The sequence below is a fragment of the Emydura macquarii genome, unplaced genomic scaffold (assembly GCF_026122565.2).
Source record: "Emydura macquarii macquarii isolate MOO-44397 ecotype Brisbane River unplaced genomic scaffold, CSIRO-AGI_Emac_v2 contig_554, whole genome shotgun sequence".
NCBI lineage: Eukaryota > Metazoa > Chordata > Testudines > Chelidae > Emydura > Emydura macquarii.
In genome coordinates, this window is record NW_027130691.1 from 7,328,245 (window position 1) to 7,347,280 (window position 19,036).

General features: G+C 41.9%; 1 protein-coding gene across 8 annotated transcripts in view; it reads right to left on the bottom strand.

Moving 5' to 3' along the window:
* The window catches only part of RILPL1 (Rab interacting lysosomal protein like 1), a 36,365-nt gene that overhangs the window by 5,830 nt on the left and 11,499 nt on the right, over positions 1–19,036 (bottom strand). For 2 of the 8 annotated variants that reach the window (XM_067539673.1, XM_067539676.1), the window contains exons 3-6: positions 17,303–17,424; positions 15,526–15,744; positions 5,625–5,797; positions 3,684–3,776 (exon numbers count right to left, since the gene is read on the bottom strand). In XM_067539673.1, coding sequence (XP_067395774.1) covers positions 3,684–3,776; positions 5,625–5,797; positions 15,526–15,744; positions 17,303–17,424 — 607 coding nt within the window. Of the gene's footprint in view, positions 1–25; positions 160–3,683; positions 3,777–5,624; positions 5,798–13,222; positions 13,802–15,525; positions 15,745–17,302; positions 17,425–18,503; positions 18,671–19,036 lie in introns of those variants that run through there. The other 6 variants (XM_067539674.1, XM_067539681.1, XM_067539680.1 and 3 more) reach the window with 5 other exon arrangements.

Genomic DNA, 19,036 nt, shown 5'->3' on the forward strand with positions numbered 1-19,036 from the left:
TTTTTCCTCACAAATATCTCCTTTTGGCTGATGACAGATATTCTCTCATCACATTCTGCCAGTCAGAGGAGTAGAGACAAACTTACAAGTAAATCAAGGTGATCTCAGGAGATCAGTGCCCCTTTAAACTTGTAGAGAATCTAAAAATCAAGCTGTAACCTGGGGAGAAAAATGTAGATTTCAGAACTTCTATTTCCCTTAGCTGTTTGCAAATGCAGTAACTCACCAGTCATGAGCAAATCCCAGATGGCAGAGAATAGGCCCAATTTCCTTCTAATGCTGTACTTACAGTCAACAGAAAGAGGGGCATTTTAAAGAGGCAGACGTACAGCTTTTCCTGAGAGGATGGCAATAATTCTGTATTTTCTTAGTGATGCTTTGTTGAGAGACCCTCTGGAAACAGGAGCGGGCACTAAGGATAGCAGAGTTCTAATCCCAGCTCTGCTTCTGTTCCGAAGGAGTACTAGGTTACTAGATAAAAACACTACATCTCATCCCAGTGCCACTGCAGATTTGGAGAGATTGCTATAGAATACCATAGTTCAGAAGTCCCTCAGTGGTCTTAAACAAGTAACTTGGGCCCTGATCTTACAAGGTGCTGAGCAGATCTGAGTGTCCACAACTTCTACTGGAGTCAATGGGGGCTGGAGCACAGGAGGGACTTGGCACCTTGCAGGATCAGATCCTAAGTAACTTGGCTAAAGCTGCCACAGCGGTCTCCAAGCCCTGCAGCATCACTAGAGTAAGCTGTGGTATTTTGGTCTATTGCTTTGGCTGCATCTTTTTTGCCTTCGCTTCCCTGTCTGTAAAATGGGGATAATGGGATTTATTTACTATTTACATAATTAAATGGCAATAGTCTCAGGGTGCTGAAAGTCTGCCTGGAGCAGGAGAGAAGAGAGCTGTCAGAAACTATACCTCTAACTCTCACCTGGCCAAGAAGCAGCTGAGCAGTTGGGGTTGTGTTACCTCTCTTTCTGCTACCCAAGTGGGTGGGCTGTCAAGTGGCAACCCCAGGAGACGACATGGAAATAGGGCCTTTTTCTTTCCCTGCAATTCAGTTTCCTTTCATTTCGAGCAATCACTTGTACCCCATGGCACCTGCCTAAACTTGGCCTACATGGGGACTGCTAAAGCCCTGGGAGTGCCTTTGAGCTTGTCACTGTAGAGACAGTGCCTCACAAGTCCTGCAGCCACGAGTACCGCTGATGCCACAGCTACAGGCCCTCGATCCATGAGAGAGACACAACGAAGAGAGATGGGGCCTATCTAAGTAGGCTGCAAAAAAAGTTCAAATCCCATTGTTGTCCCAGTTAACTTAAGATGGGGGAGAATTCTATTTCCCCTATTTAACAAGAGATATAAAAGAAAGGGTCCCATTCCCTCCCTGCCACACACACACACCCCTACTGGTGGGGGAGGGGGAAGGAAGGTGGAGAGGAGAAACCAGGGTGTTTTGAGTACCATTTGACAGGAAAGCCAGTTCCCTCTAATGACAGGTTTGGTGCACACTCCCACATCCCAGCAAGAATAGGACAGAGGAGCTCTACACTCAGGGTGACAGCATGGGAATTTCTTAAAATGTGAAAGGAGTTTTTGAAAGAAGGGAACAAGCCAAAGTTTAAACTTTTACTAATATTTAAATACAAGTGATTATAAATTAAAAGGCAAGTTGATAAAAGAAGAGAGATCTGAATAGTTGTCTAGATGTTTCAACCTGACTAAGTAGCCAGGTGCCCAACATATGTTCCCAAGCACCCCAGAAAAATAAACGATGAGCTAATCAGAGGAAGGACCCAGGGAGACAGCCACTCCAATACTACACTGGCCTTCCTGCCATGATTCCCTATGTATGTTAGAACCAGAGAGAGCCAAAGCGAATAATAACGTCCAGTTAGCATTGCAACAAAATATCACCAATTTACAGTTTTGTTCTGTTTTCGCACAAGATAAGAAACCCGATGCAGAAGTTACAGTCACCACCACTGCAGTGGTTATGTGGTCATTCCCCACAAATGGGGAATCAAGCTAAATAAAGGGAAGGATTAAATACTAGTAGAGGAACAGGCCATGATATGCCCAGCTCTTAACACTTAAGAAAAGAGCATCAGAACCGTAACCCTGATGAAAACTAATCCAAATGCCAAACTCAAAGTATATTGTCAAAAAATACAAAATAAAGGGTCATTGAAGGAATCAGTCTGAAATCTGACACATTCCTATGCACTAATGGCATGAGGCAAAGATCCCTGCTGGAGTCAAGAGAAACACTCCCATTAAAGTTACTGGAGTTTGGATCAGGTCCCAAGCTCATCCAATGGAAGGCACTATATAAGTGCCAGTATTATTATTATGTAAGAGCTGATGGCCAGATGCATATAGGGACAGGATGGGAGAGTTTTGCAACTAAATATAAAGTGGCATATCCAAATAGTTTATGTATTAAAATAGTTACACTATTAATAAAATACAAAAACCTCTTAGTGGGTTAAAAAGCTAATATTTGGAATAAACAGGTAGAGGGAGTGAGCAGACATTATTAGATAAACTGACAAATAAGTGATTTTATAATTTGGTCCTCTAATGGTAACTGAACATTTCCCATTCATTTTTTGCACAGTGTTATTACTTATGCCATTCTGTAGGGGGCATGGAGTGTTACAGGTCAGAAAAACAATAGAGATAAGACCCCCTTTGACAGGGTATAGAATAAACTAAGAGTTAACTTTGTGCTTAGACCTATGCAGGTGTTCTGTATACAGGGAGATGCATACAGGGAAATAGCCAGGCAAGGCTTGAGCCTAACAGCTCAAATCAGATTCTCAGAGGATGCAATAATCCATAAATCTGGCTACTTAGTAGTGGGAAGGAAAGACGACCAAACTTCACATCCAGCTGTTATGCACCTCAGTTTTTGTTTCTGTCATAATCAACACATTCTACAGATCTCAGGTGAAAGACCTAGAGGAGGCATCTTACTGAATCTGCTGTCTCTGCCCTAAGGTGTTTGTGTCAATTTACATTTAGTTAATAAACAACAAAAAGTGCCCAATTCTACATTCCTCATGCACCCAGATCTTGCACTGGGCTCAGCTACAATTTGGGGTGCCCAAGGAATGCAGGATCAGGCTTGAAATAGGACCACAGACCCTGATGAGATACCAGCAGTTCACTTGCATATGCAGATATGAACATCTTCAGAGCCTGAATAGTCTAACAAGACGACTCCTAATAACAGCAAGAGTTTGTGGTTAACAGCATGTTAGCTCACATGCTGTTTCAATCCACAGAGACATATGCCTTTCCACTCAATCTGAATATTATGAACAATACTCAGGAAGGGAATATTAGCATTAAACTGAGCTCCTCTAGTGTGTCAATCTGTCCCATAAATTAAGTGCACAGAACCTTTATTCTTCTCCTTATCGTATGTGTGAAGGAACCGGTCATATAGGAATTCACCCAGAATTAAATTAGGGCTATTTTATGTATTGTTTCATAAAACCTATAAAACATGCTTTTATAATACTGTTTATTATAGGATTATTTCCAAAGTACATGTAATGACACTAAATGAATGTTAGATTGATGGGGAAGGGGAAACAAACATAGAACAAAACCCAATCCAGGTACCCCCAAGAAACATGCCTGGTTCAAGAACCTTGAAAGAGAATGCTACTTACAGTCGTTTGATTCCAGATTCTGGCTGAGTTGAGGTTTTTGAATTAATTATGGATGTAGATTGCGGGGATCTAGTGTCGTCTTCTGTTTCCTCACTTTTAGAAGAAGAGGGGAAAAAATACAGTTACATTCTAGTTCTTTCATCATCTTGGAGAAACTTAAAATGAAATTTGAAAGAATTTCTTAAAATTAAAAGAAATTCAGGGCCTGATCCAGAAAAAAAAAGATTCCCACTGACTTTAGTGGGTTTGGACCACGCTCTTAATTTTCGAATCTAAACAAGTTTTATAAACTAAAAGGAACTAAAGGTTGATGCAAACCCATTAAAGTTGGTAGCAATCTTTTCATCAGCTATGGATTAAGGCCCCGAATTTCTTTTCATTTAAGAAACTCTTTCAAATTCAAGTTGCCAATGTTAGAAGATGAGTTCTGTATCTGTCATGTGAGGAGGATTAATCATATGCAGAGGGTGCCATAAAAATTTTTCAGACTTCTGTGTAAGCCTGAAAGCTGGTCTCTCTCACAACAGCAGTTGGAACAGTAAAAGATAATACCTCACCTACTTGGTCTCCCTAATATCCTGGGACTGACATGGCTACACCAATGCTGCATACATTAAAAACTTGAACATCCAGGTGACCCAGGCACTGCAATATTTTCTGAAACTCAGAACAGGATAGAATATTGCTGTGCAGTGTATAGCAATCCCTGGAGAGTGACAGGGTGAGTTTAATGGACCCCATAGTTTAATAGAGGAAAAACTGACCATGTGATTTTAAAAATTAAAAAAAAAAAAAAAAAAGTTGATGTGTATGCTCAGGAGTCCCTGGTTTAGCCAAAGAACAGGTGCAGCATGGGCAGTGGCAAGGCAGGCTTCCCCCACTGATACCCACTTCCATGACAGGCCAAACAGAACTCCTATAGGGCAGGCTAAGCTATCCTGTCTTCATGGCTCATTCGGTCCTTGGCCTCTATGAGGAGATTGGAAATCACTGGCATGCTACTGGCAATAGTTTTAGCATTTTGGCACTTGTCCACCGGGTGCTGGACTGCAACCATCACCTTGCTGCACATGGGCCACAGAAGAGGCATCAGATGGCAATACGTTTTTGGCACTAGCCATGTGCGGAGGGGTAGATTTTAGCCAGTGACCTAGAGGTGAAATGCTCTGCATCCAACTCCAGGGGCATCTAGGCCCTATATAGCTTTGTTGAGAATGTTAAATGAGTATAAATAAATCATCTGTCCCTACATGAAAGTTTAGGGTTGTTTTTGTTTTAGAGTTGGTTGAAAGAGTTGGGGGGAGGGGAAAGGGGTGTTTGTTTTTTGTTGCAATTTCAAACCAGTTTTTGTTCCACAGGTGTGGAAAGGAATGATCTGTTGCTCATTTGAAAAAAAAAAATTAAAAGAAGATTGTTTGTTGGGATTTTCAATCCCCTTCCCCAGACAATGGCCCTCCATTTTGCTACTAAAAAAAGAAAGGAGGAAAGGGCGAATGAAAAAAATCCCCCAAATTTGCAAATCTTTCCATCTTTGTGAAAAGGCCATTTTCTGATTTAAAAAAGTAGTCGATTTTTCTCTCACTCTCTTTTTTTTTTTTTTAAATGCTCTCTAACAATTTCTCTCTCTTTTAAAAGTATGCATTTGTTTGAAATTTCTTCTACTAATAGGTCTCAGGTTTTGGAGAATTTTAAAATTAGGGATGATCCTGAACCAAACTTGTCCCAAAACTTTGGGAAATTTCAAACATGAACCCAGAGCTTGGAGCCATGTCTACTTTGTCTTCAGGAAGCCAAGAATCTGTTGCAATTTCTTAGAGACTATTTAAAGTGGACACTCACAGGTTTTTATACTCAACCTATGGCTCTATTCCATGCCTCCTCCATCGTGCTATGCTTAGAAAGTCAGAAGTAACAGTGCTAACTGTGACAAAGCCAACATACCTCTTATAATATAAAAGCTCCTCCTGCAGCAAAAACACTTTAGACTTCAGTTCATTCCGCTCGTGTAAGACATCCCGTAGCTCCTGCAGAGTAAATCTTGGACGGTTTGGATCTTTTAAATCCAGAGCCATCTTCTCCGATTCAGAGAGATAGTCATCATTGTTAGGTTCTGTCTGGAGGATGAAATAAAAGCTTTAATTAATTCACTATGCACTTGATAAAGGCTTAACTTTTCTTTAGAGATGCAATTGAATGATCCATCCCTGCTCTTAATATGGAGCAGATCCTTTGTTTAAGAGCCATCAACAATGTTAGAGGAATGCTATGGAAAGCTCCAACAAAAACAATTCAATGGTAGCAGGGTGCAGTATTCCTTACTGTGCTGGAAACAGCTGGAGCTAGCAATGCAGGGCTAACTTTGGGTTTTTTAGGTCTCTGAAAGATGGTGTCAGCCCCCTTTAGCCTCCCTCCTCAGATGGTAGGAGCCATGAGTTGGTGCCAACAGTGATAAGGCCCTAAATCTTGGAGTCGGCAGTTATTGCCCCTGCCCAGAGGGTCTTTGTTTTCTACTCTATAGACCGATAGGCCTCTATTTTCAGAAGTGACTAATGATTTGGGTTATCAATGTTTTTGGGTGTTCAACCTGAGACACCTTAAAGGCGCCTGATTTTGAGGGTCTAGGTTTTCAGCACTTTGAGAATCCGGACCCCCCCCCCCCAAAAAAAACAAAACAAAACACTAGTCACTTTTGAAAATGTAGGGCCTGGGTTTTGATAAGTCACTTTAAGCGTACTTTACACACTTTGTTAAAAAGAGTTAATCAAACCTAGGTCTTTTACAATAAATGACCCTTGCTGTGCTGCTAGTTTTGTGCATTTCCAATCATAAAAAGAAGCTCCTTTGGAAGATGTTGCAAGTTTCCCTGAATATATAACAATCTGCTACTTCATTAACGTCCTTGCTCAATTAACACCTCAGCACCCAGTGAACCTGATCGGCTACAATGAGGAGTCCTGCAAATGTATCCACAGCTCCCCGTATTCCTTGTGGGTAACAGAAGGGTTCGCTTTTTATTTATTTATTTTTTTAAAAAAAGATCAGTTACTCCCATTCTTCTTTTATAATAGTTCTATGTAAGATTCATTCAAAGTTAGGAGATTCCCCCAGTTTTGTTCCTGCAGCCTTCAGATGTTCTGTCTCTTGCATCTTAATATCTGCAGAACTTGAACCCTGATCATGCAGATGGTTTCTCACCCCTGTGTGGAGCCCTACCAAATCAATGAGATCCTACGCAGATCTGTTCGTGAGGCCCAAAAGACTGCAGCACAGAGAAGAAGAAAATCACCATACATGATACTGCTGCTGTACTCAGTGATATCAGGTGGCTGCATAAAGCAGAGTAAGAGATATGGAGAAAATAAAAGCCTGTTGGAAGCGTGTGTTCAGAATCAGGATGCTCTGCAATGCAACTGAGAACCCTGCAATGTCTGAGAAACTTTCAGCTGCAAAATACGTGTTGGAACAGTCCGACTAGGAAAGTACATTTGAAACTCAATATGTATTGCAAGAGCTGACATGGTGCCAGCACATGGAAGCAGTGTCAGCGAATGGGCGGAGACAGACAGATGATTTACATATCTGGGCCTGATGAAGACAAATCAGGGAAGAAAGCAAGCTGCCCCCTCCCAAACTGGACTTCAAAGAGAGGTACCCAGAGAATAAGAGTTTCCCAGCTGTGTCACTGGAGTACTGGAGTCAACTGGGATTCCAGTGGCATGGAGGTTCCTAAATAGGTATTTTATATTTAAAGCATAGCCACCTAAATAGAGATGTTCCTTTCAATACTTTGAATGGAAAGAGGCAGTTCGAGATCACATTTCCCAGGGAAAGCTTCTCTAAGTAAGATACAACCCCATGTAGAGCTAATATAATAAAAATAAATATTGAGCATGTCTGTACTGCCCTGCTGCAGATCTTCAGATTGGATATTGAATCAGTCCCCAAAACCCTGCAGAGCAGGTCAGCATTATCACCTCCATTTCACTGACAGGGAAACTGAGGTACAAGACAAGGAAGTGACTTGCTCATGGCCACAGAGTGAGTCCATGTAGGAGTCAGGATTAGAACTCAGGAATGCCTCGCTCCGCTCTTGTTCTCCATCCACTAAATTGCACTGCTTCTCAATGTCAGTCCTACACACAGTAATAGGGAACATAGTCTCTACTAGAGACTGTGGGAAAATTAAATCCCAAACTATTTTTGCAGAAAGTTTTATGTATGCAATTTTCCAACCAGCTGTAGTTCCCAGGAAACATCATGTGGTTTTAACTGGCATTAAACATTTGATTAAAAAGGCCATTTACATAACAATTCAGGAAAACTACTGGCTTCTAGAGCTCTCCCTCTAGTGATGAAGCCTATGGGGAGAACAGATTATATATTTATACCACATTTAAAACAAGGTGGTAGCAATTTTTCCTCTGTAAGGCACTACAAAGGAAGACTGATTAGAGTGAGGGAGATGTCAACAGCAGGTGTGTACCACTGAAAACAGATATTCTCTGTGATGGGACTATTATACACATGTTCCTATCATTGAGGATGCCATTTTCTAGCACTCCAGGCAATATGCAACCTAGGTCCTCAATCCTATAAACACTTGCTTAATTTTATGCATCTGAGTAGTGCCATAGAGTTCAATAGGATTTCTCATGTATTTAAAGTTAAGCACATTTGTACTTGTTTGCAGGATCAGGGTCAAAGTCTCCACACGGTCATGGTTATATTAATGGAGAGTGAGCATTCTCTCCATAGGGAGGGAAGAGGTCTAGTAGTTGGACAGGGAATGGGAAGTTAGGACTCATGGATTCCATTCTCACCTCTTGCTCTAACTCACTGTGTGACTCTGTAAGACTCACAAATGGAGTTCTCCAATAGTGGCCTCTAGTTTAGGTACCTGATTTTAGACCCTAAGATCCTGATTTTTCACAGGTTCCGAGGTCTCAAGCTTCACTTGGGAATTGGGAGTGCTCAGCACTTCACAGGAAGAGAAGCCCAACGCAGCTAAATTTGGGGACCCAAGTACTGAGTCATCCAAACACAAGCCACTTTTGAAAGCACAGACCTGACTATCTCCAGCCCTCAGTTCACCCATCTGCAAAGTAACCTTCACCCACCTCCCAAGGCTGTGGGGAGGGTTAGTTAATGGATGTTTGTAGAAGTGCAAACTATTGCAGCAGAGTACTATATCTAATGTTCTGCAAGGATGGAATAGCAGCTTGAATGATACCCTATCTCTGCTTGTCAGATCCTTACTATTCAATGATGTTTCTCTCTTATTGCAACCTAGCATCAGAAGATGGATACCACGGAACATGAAATGTTCGGAGGAAATCATAATGTAAAGGCCTTTCCATACAATTGCACCCATCTGGGTCACATGCATCATTTCAGAGCCCAGCCTCTTCCCTAGATAAGCAATCTTGTCCAGGTCTCATCTAAATCAGCAGAGATGGACATGCATGTAGCCAAAGCAGCTCAGTTTACTCAGCCGAAGCCAACAACCAGGGCTACTTCCAGAGCAGGCAGTTATTCCAGTTTTCTGCTTGCCACTGCAATTACTGCCTAACCTTTGCCCTGGCAGAGAGAACGGGGAATGGCTGTAATTAGAAGAGATGCCATTGCCATGAAACTGATGAGTTACAGAGAGGAAAAGAAAGTATCCTTTCTCTGCAGAGACTGAAGACACTTTCACGCTGCTGGCTCAGGGCCGAGGCTTCAGAGTCTTGTTTACAAAGCTGGGTCTCCCAGCTGAATTAACAACAATGAAGTCATCCCTTAAACTATTAGTACCAAGCTCATTCAATTCATTAGTAAAACACTGACAGTCACTGTCACTTTTCTTGGGGAGCCAGGACATCTCAAACAACCTCACATGCCCTTGTTCACTTCCATTCTCACTTATTTTTTACCTACTTCTCCCCGGCTTTCTCTTTCCCCTCTCTGGCTGCAGTATTCTACTAAGGTATTTATACCATGCTCATGACCGTGGCATCCTGGAACATCTTTGCCCCCTTAAAGGGGAAGCAAATATTTTAGCTGGGGTTAGACACTCAATAGGAAAATTCTTTAGAACATTGGTCCTCAAATCGCTACCATGGACCACTTCTTAAAACAAAAGTGCTCCTGTGTACACCTCCCTTCCAGGCCCACCTCTACCCTACAGCAAATGGAGAACTTGGTTCTATGGTAAAGTTCCATCAGGACTCCATTAACACAGGGTTAAAGTGCATTTGCTCTAATAGGATGGATGTTGCTGCTTGATCTGTCATCCCCACTGCATGTCATTGTTTATTTACTTTCTGCACATGTGTCTGGGACTTCACCTTGATTCAGAATTACTCTCCTTTCATTGTCTGCATCTCCCATTGCTCTACTCTCACCAGGTCACTTTGTAGTTTGGTGCTTTGCATGTTTCTGCAAATATTTGATGATGTAAGATCAAATTTGCTTTCCATGATCATCTGTGCTAGTAACACTCCATTGCACAAACGTTAATGGGAAGTTTAAAACATGGATAGGGCCAATGCAAGTTCATTTAAAAATGCCTGCAAATATTTGCAGACTTTGGTAGTAGTAGCTCAGGTCTTGTCTTGACAGTCAGTTGAACAATACCATAGCCACTTTAAGGGCTCAGTCCTGCTCCCATTAGCACCAATGGCATAGGATCACGGCTTTCCTTCTCTTTTATGGGTTTGTAACCAGTCCTGAACATTGTTCATTCATGCTTTAATTCTGAACATTCACAATCAGTTTAGAGAATGGGAAGATGGTCAATTGTTAGAGCAATGATGTGTCAACAAAAAGGACAGAAAAAAAAAATCTCATTAATCCCTAGAATGTCCATCTTCCAAATGGACAGTGAAATAAATGAGTGGGACATTCACAGGAATAAAATTATACATATGTAATTTTTAAAAGTCACAGTGAATGCCTCAGATCATGTCATGGACAGTCTGGACTTTATATAGAATATAAAAAAAGACTTATGATCATCATGCTTCATGGTATCAGACCCATTGGTTGTCAGGAAGATTTTCCCTAAGAGATAGTAACTTCCTAACTGAACAGCACTATCTTGTACATGCGTGTCTAGTACAAAGATTTTAACAGCATGAATTTGGAACGAGAACGCCATTAACAAGTGGCAAAGCACTATGTTGTTATTCAGGTCCTCCCAAATGAGTACTGATAAAATGTATACCTCCCCACTCCATCCCTCTATTTTCTATATGCCACATTACAAAAACACTGCTTTTAGGAATGGGATAGTGAGCTTTACAATTTTTCTTTTTTAATTGGGACTATATTTTGCATTCTTCTTCCTTTGTAAGTGCAGGTGCTTTGTGACCATGAGTCCCACTTACAGGGCTCAGATTAAACTATTAAAACCCGTGATAACTCTTCTGTGTAGAATAATGTGACAATTTCAAGTCAGTATCTTAGGTTCTGCCAGGGCTAGAAGCATTGTAAAGAGGGGCGTCTCCCCTTCCCATTGGTATAAAGCTCAGCACAGGACTGGCCCAAGTCTCTGGGAGGGGGAACATTTAGAAGAGTCCAATTTTGTGCAGTAAAGCGAAGGTGGAAACAATTGTCTTGATAAGCTGTTATTTGTAAATGACAGCTGAAGCAAGCTGCTCAGAGATTTAGAGTGTAGGAGATATTCCCAGGAGGGCTGGATTAGTGGGCAGAGTGCAGATGAGGCAGTCAAAGATGCATGATACATTTATCTTGTGGAGGTTACCTCCATATAGTGTGTGCATGTACACCACACACACACACACACACACACACACTCTCTCTCTCCCCCTCTATTCTAGATCTGTGGTCTCCCGGGAGTTAACTTGTGCATCTGTCAGAAGTGACCATTTCTATGTGTGGTTCAAGCCACTTGGCTCAGCCCCTAACTTTCAGTCATAGACATAAACACAAGTGGCAGGTGAGAGTTTCCCCAAGGCCTGTAACCTCTCCATGAGAGCAAAGGGTGAAGTACATCAAGTGCTCTGATGTGTTTATAAACATTTTGCTGCAGGGAAGCCTATTTCTCCAGCTTAGTATCTGGAAAGCTGCACGCTATTCCACTGCACAGGACACGTGCCAGTTATCTGCTGAGATGATGCCAAACACCACACAGTAGGTTAAGCAGGACGTGACCCAGGGAATAACAATGGACCCAAAACAGAAATGATCCGGTATAGAAAGTATCAGGTACAGAAAATGCAGCCAAATAGTACATTTCAGGGATCTCGCTCAGGTTTGCAATTTGCAGGGATCTCTGGGCCAGTAATTTACATGTCTTACTGGAAGTGCTGTGTTATTTATATTACAGTAGCACACAGAGCCCAACTGAGATTGGGACCCCCACAGTATAAGATGTATACCAAGAATCCAAACAGCTTACACATTGTTAAATTTATTGTGAGAAACCCCTTCCCCAAAAAATTCGTAGCAAGATGACGCAATTAAGTTTTAAAGATGTGTGTTAACAAGGACTAACACAGGCCATGTGCACTGTAAATTCAATAGGTTTGTTTGAAGTTGTTTTATATTCATTATGCAAGTTTTTTTAGGACAAAAAATATTTATTTCTCCCCAGTCACTGCTGGTAAACAGCAGTATTGTTGGGGTTTCTATTCTAATGCAGATAGAGATTAAATATTCTACGCTCAACTTCAGTGGTGGTGACTGTAATTACTACACTTTTGTAGGGTAATAGGCCCCATAATGGCTAGGACTGCAAGATTCATCTGCCTGCAACAATTGGATACTGAAAATTGAAACAATACATTATGTTCAAGCCTACAAAGAAAGATGTGATGCATCCATGCAGGGTACTCAGAGAGCCCATCTACCATAAAGCTACAACCAAGTCAAGGGGCTGTGTTACAACGTGCTTCTCATTTGTGACAAACATGGTCATCTACCTTACATATGAAAGCCAGATCTTCTGCACCTGCTGATCCTCTCCTGCTCTCATAACTGGTCTAGAGACAGGTTAAATGATTTATCTAAAGTCACCAAGATGTCCACAGATTCTATTTCCTATTCTACTAACTCCCAGTCCTGTGCTTTAACCACAGTTTCTCCTGTTTCCCTTTAAAGTCAATAAGCTTATGTTCTTCAGACACAGATTCCTTTTCCTTCCTCTGTGAAGACAGTGAAATGAGCCAAGTTTGGAGTTTCTAGAGAGTCAGCTGTTTAAGTTATGCAAGCACAAAGGTACAGGGCCCAGTTCTCCTCTTCCTTACTCCAGTTTTAGACTGGCCATGCTGCTGACTTCAGTGGACTTACTCATGGTTTATACCAGAGTACATGAAAGGAAAATTAGGCTCAAAGTATATTCCTTCCACTCTTCCCCACACACACCTCACAAAATGCTGAACCAATGGAAAGTTTCTTCCCAAAGGGGAATTATTTTAAGAAATTTGGGAGGGGGAAGGGAAAAAAAGCTTTAGAATGGAAACTGCAACTCAACCATAATGATATACACAACACTTCTGCTTACTCACCACAAACACTAACACAGGAGAGATTTTTTACTCACTCTGATTTTATTGCAGATTTTCAGTACAGTAACTTGTGAGCCTATGAAGGTGGATCAGGGAAGCCTGGGCAGTCATAATTGATGCTGCTTTATACAGAGCTCTCTGTCATTTATAGGAACTAGATATGGGGAGACCCAAACCCCCAGATTGTAACACCTCCCACAAAATTTGGGAGGATTGAGAGCCAGAAAAGAAAACCATTAGAGAAAAGCCTGAGCCACAAAGAAACTGAAATCTCTAACCCTCAATAAAATAAAGTGAAAGCCAGAGGCCAGGAAAGAAAATCAGACCATCAGTTAATGTCCATAGCACCTTTCACTCAAAATTGCATTATAGGCACAGCACTTCTGACATGGGATGTAGAGAAAATGCTATCCAAGTCACTACACAAAAGGGAAGTGGATGGGAAAAAGAAATTTTAACGAAGGACCCCAGACAAACATCCCGCTCTTAATGAAGCCAAAGGAACTTCCCATTTGATTTCGATGAGACTATGCGTAGGTTTCAAATCTCAATGTCAGTAGCCAGCTTCTCCTGTTGTACTTTCAGGCCCACATACAAATTCCACCTATCCTGCAAGGAGGGGGAGGAGAGAGGGGATTTCATGTTCTAGCACGCTGAATTCCACTGAACAGCAGCATCATTGTCAAATGAACAGACTCGCCCATTGCAGGACATGGGGATTGCTACTGCTCCAGTGCAGTCAACATTCCACGGACCAATACCAGCATCGCCTATGGGACCCATTAGAATTTACAAATATATATACTTGGAGAAGATTAAAACCTGTCATCAGCCATTGCACTTTGGAACATTAAATATTTTAGGATGGGAGAAAAAAAAAAAACAAAAAAACAAACAAGCACAGACTAAAACAGCACCACCAAAATACTGGCTGCCTTGAATATAAACCAACAGCTGACACTAGAGATATTTTGGCTTGCCCAAGGCGTATTTAATACTGCTCTCATCAATCAATTATTTGTCACTGTATCTGAAGAATTCTGTGATCTGTCATGCAATCAGAAAGTCACATTTCCTGTGATGCATATGACAGCAGCTGGACAGGTTGCTAAATGAATAGAAGAGGCAGCATGAGATTGGAATATTTTCATATGATTCCACCACTGAAGAGTGCCATCAACACAGCGTATTTGAATGAATGCCTGCCACATCTATAGGAAGATGGGCCTGGCTACATCTGGACTGCAGTATTCCCCAGCTGGCTACCCTATGAAGTTACAAACGCAATGTATTACTACTTCTTGTAGTATCCGGGCCGTGGAAGGACCTGTGTTAGGATGTCTTATTTCTAAAAACTAGAAATAAGACATCCTAACACAGGTCCTATCACGGCCCGGATGCCTCAAATGCACATGAATAATAAAACTTTATAGGGCCTTCCCAGTTCTTCAAGTGCCTTACTAAAGATGGGTAAGTATTATCACCCCCTATTTTATAGATAGGAACACAGAGACCAAGAGTTAAGGGTGCTAACTTTAATCTAGCTAGCAACAGATAGCAATGTAGATGCGGCAGAATGGTCTAGCCACCTGAGTAAAAGCCCACCAGGGAGCTTGGATACATATTTAGGTTGCTAGTCCATGCCACCTCATCTTCACTACTACTATTACGTGTGCTAGCTAGATTAAAGTTAGCTCATGTATGCCTACCCATACTACAGTCACACCTTCACTTGCAGTGTAGATGTAGCAATAGTGACTTGATCAAAAAGATGCAGCCAGACCATTAGAATTGAGGAATTCCTGGCTTCCAGTCCCATGGTCCATCCACTAGACGACACTGTCTCTTAGCACAGTAACAGTCCAAAGATGCTATAACTTACAACAGCATTACTGCATCACTTTGTAATTATCTACAGGAACGCATGGGGTGGACCTTTGGTTCTTTCTAGCTAGACTTCCACCTTTATTAAATGTATCTATGCTGAAGCAGGAGGAGAACTGTTGCAACCATGCTGGGAGGGATGTGAATAGTTGGAGGTTCATCACATTTGGAGGGCAGTATTAATGTTGAGAGATACTGCACTGTTGTTCAAACTGGTGCAAAAATGTTCTCTAGAACTTACTGTCACTAAACAATACAGATCTTTAAACCAAATAGCTCCTTACACCAGGGTCCAGTCTCACAGCTGAATCAGGCCATCTGATCAGAATTCCCACTGAAATCCGAGGGGAGCAATGCTTCAAATCCAAAGGCACCATACACCATAGATATGCAATTGTCCCAGAGGATGATGGGAGTTACTTGCCCAGGGAGAATAAAGAGCCTCTTACCATTATTTCCTCTCCATTTTGGCTGTGCTCCCCTGGTAGCTTCTCTCTCAGCTTTCCAACCTCTGCCCTCAAAGTGCCCATCTCCTGTTCCTTGGTTTGCAAGTACGCTTCCAATTCCACCTTCTGCTCAATCAGTGCTTTCCCTTGAGCCTCAACTACCGTGATTCTGTGCCGAAGGTCATGATTAATTTTCATTAGCCTGTTCTGTTGTTGTTGCAGCTGCCATAAAATGACACAATAAGTATGCCTCCATTAAACCATGCTAAATTAAATCACAAGTATTAAAGAACTAGCAATATGTTCCTGTTGCATTTATCCTGAAAGATCTCCTTTATTTCACAATCATTTTTAACCATCTAATTATCCGCTACAGTTGCAGTCTCCACATGCTGTTTAATTGGCTTTCAGAGTAAATGGAGATATTTTTCCTGCAGCACAGAACATTGTCCTCCAGTCACATCCATCTTTTTAAACGCTACATTTCTCTTTGGAATATATTTCAGCAAAGCAAGGTTCAGGGACTGGATGGCTCATGGGATATTGGGTGAAGCCTTGATCCAAGTTGGAAGCGGACAAAGGTTATTACTATCTGATTATTATTACCATCAATCCATGTAAGAAGATTTCAGGATGGTCACTTTGACTCAACAGACATTTTAGGCTTCAGTGTAAAGCGATGGAAACAGCTACAAACACGGTTGTAGCATGAGAGCTTTTTTTGTTTAGTGCATAACCAGGTCCAACCATCACTAGGTTTCCCAGTCTGTTACTGTCCAGTTTTTAAGTTCTCAGCCATTTTTAGCTTTCTTTCTTTCTTTTTTTTTTTAAAAAAAAAAACATTTTACAAATTACACCTGCATAATAGCACAAGCTTTCACCTAATTACTTGTCTGATAGTAGTCTCCAGAAAGGCCCCCACCAGCATCAGAGCCCCATTTTGCAGGCACTGTATACACACTTAGCATGAGAAGGTCCCTGCCCTGCAGAGCTTATCTCAATTGACAGGACAAACACAGGATGGGAAATAAGGATATCATTTCAATTTTACAGATGGGGAACTGGGGCAAAAAGCCATTACGTGACTTACTCAAGGTCACAAGGTTTGTGGCAGGGTCAGGAACTGAAAGCAGGTTTCATGTGTCCCAGTCCAGAGCCTTAGCCACTGGCCCATCCATCCTCTCCCGCACAACTTTCTGGTTGTTTGGTGGTGTATGTGAAATGACGTGGTGGTTTCACTCCACGTTTCTAGGGAGCAGGTGCCTGCATCATAAATAGCACCCCAGGGGGCTTCCTTGTTGACAGGCTCAGGAGAGAAAAGCAAGGCTTGAATGGGCCATGCAGCCGTCTCCCCTCCAGAGCTGATGCCTCCAAGGGCATAGCTGGGCTATGTGAGCTGTGTGAAAAAGTTTGCACTGCCTAAGTGGAGCTTTTCTAAAGCCTTTCGGGGAATTGGGTGCCCAGTTCACATTGAAAGTAAATAGGAGTTGGGCACCCAATTCCTCTCTGTGCCTGTGAAAAATCTGCTCCCTTATCATTCTTGGTTTCCAGTTGTGTCCACAACATGCTAGGTCCTTTCCAGATGCAAAAGAGTGTTTTGGTGCCTGCCCTGAAGAGCTCACAGTCTTTTTACCTCTTCTACAGATACACAAAGGACTTCACTCTTCAGGGATAATAATCTGGCATCCTTCACAAAGCACTATATTAACTTAAAATTTGTCAGAAACATCAGTGTTGTTCCTTCAAAGGGGGGGGGGGGGGGAGATCAACAAACACTTACAGCCTCTACATCCTCATTTTTAAGTCCCAGTTCCCGGTCCTTGGCTCTGATCTCATCCCTTTGTTTATCTACCACTTCCTTCAGTTTCTTCATGACTTGCCTTTCTCTCTCTGACATTCCTGCTTTAAAGAAAGCAAAACAAAGAAAATAAACTAAGAATGATCATAACAATGGTTAGAAACACTTGAGAAAGGCACTGAATGTAGTCTGATTCAGCCAGCAAAGGGGGAGAGGTGGTTGGTAGATACCTTGGATAAAGAAAGAACAGTTATTTAGCCAATATACTGGATTCATGGATGATGAGAAAACTGTCTATGCAGTTAACAGGGCATATCACAACACTGAAAGTGATTAACATTCTTCTGATATATGTATAAGCAATTGTATGTAATGCCACGAGACAGCCTCTATATGATATAGCCAATAGTGATATTTATATACCGGTCCCATGGATGAATAACTTGTAATCTAGTTAGAGAACCCTTTAGGTAATGCTATTTGATGAGGAGGAAAGTTCTCTCTTTGAAGTGGGAGATAGCATTTTGCATTGGCAAGATCTATTCTGATTGTATACACATGCCACTATATATCATTAGGATAATATTAGAATCACAAAACCAGAAACTCCCACCCATTAACCAGCAATATGGAGAGAAGATAGAGCATCCAAAGACTACAGTTGTGGGCAGGATAGCAACCCAGAAAACAACAGCATATTGTCCTGCTAATGTAACCAAGTGTTTAAACTGGTGAGGTTATAAATTCATTACAATTGCTTCACAGCTAATAATCATCATTCTATAGAGACCTGTAGTTTGATAGTCTCAATAGATCAAGGAAGATAACTTCTAAGTGCATCCAATAGAGATACATCATTCTGTGCCAGTGAAACGGTGGCCTGTGGCTAACTGTCAATCAGCAGGGACACTTGAGATACACAGACTTAAGTGTAGTTTCACAGTTTAAGCAAGAATCTGGGACTCAGGATCCAATGTTTTTTACCTAGTCCTGCCACTGACTGGCTGCGGGACCTTAAACAAGGCACTTAACTTTTCTGTTCCTTAGTCTTCCCCTCTCTTGACTACAAATTATAATAATTTACTTACCCCAGTGGGGTGGTTGTGAGGCCAAATTCAATGTCCCATTTAACACAGAATGGCAATTCCCAGCTGAAATGGGCTATGTAAACAGATTTACCCACCTGGGGTTTGCAGGGCCAGTTCTTTGCTCTGTATTGTGAGCTGACTCATTCTTTACAGGGTTTTCCTATTGTCATTGGGGATGGGGTTAGACCCCCACCTCAGGTGACACAAACTCCCTGACCCCAAGCCAGAGTAGAGCCCCTTTAAGAGCCCTGCCCTGAAGAACACTGAGATTAGCAGTGCAACGAGAGCAGACAAGGGCGAGACAAATGGGCAAAAGAGTGAGTAACTCCACGCCCCTCCAGGGAGCCTACCCTTAACAGCCAGTTTTTCTGGAGCTTGCAATTTGGAGCAGGTGCAGGCTCCTAATGAGGTGCAGAAGCCCATGATTGCAGAGAGGGAGAGTAGCAGTTCCCATCTGCCACTGCAAAGGCCATCAGGAAACTACCTAAGCTATGCAAAAGCTGCGGCAGGGTAAACTCTCTCTGGGTGTTGGAGGGAGGAGTAATACAGAGGAGGAGCTGGTAAGTTGTTTTGGAGACTCTTCCTGTCAAAATATATAAAGCTTCTGGAGTGACTCTGATGTTCATGT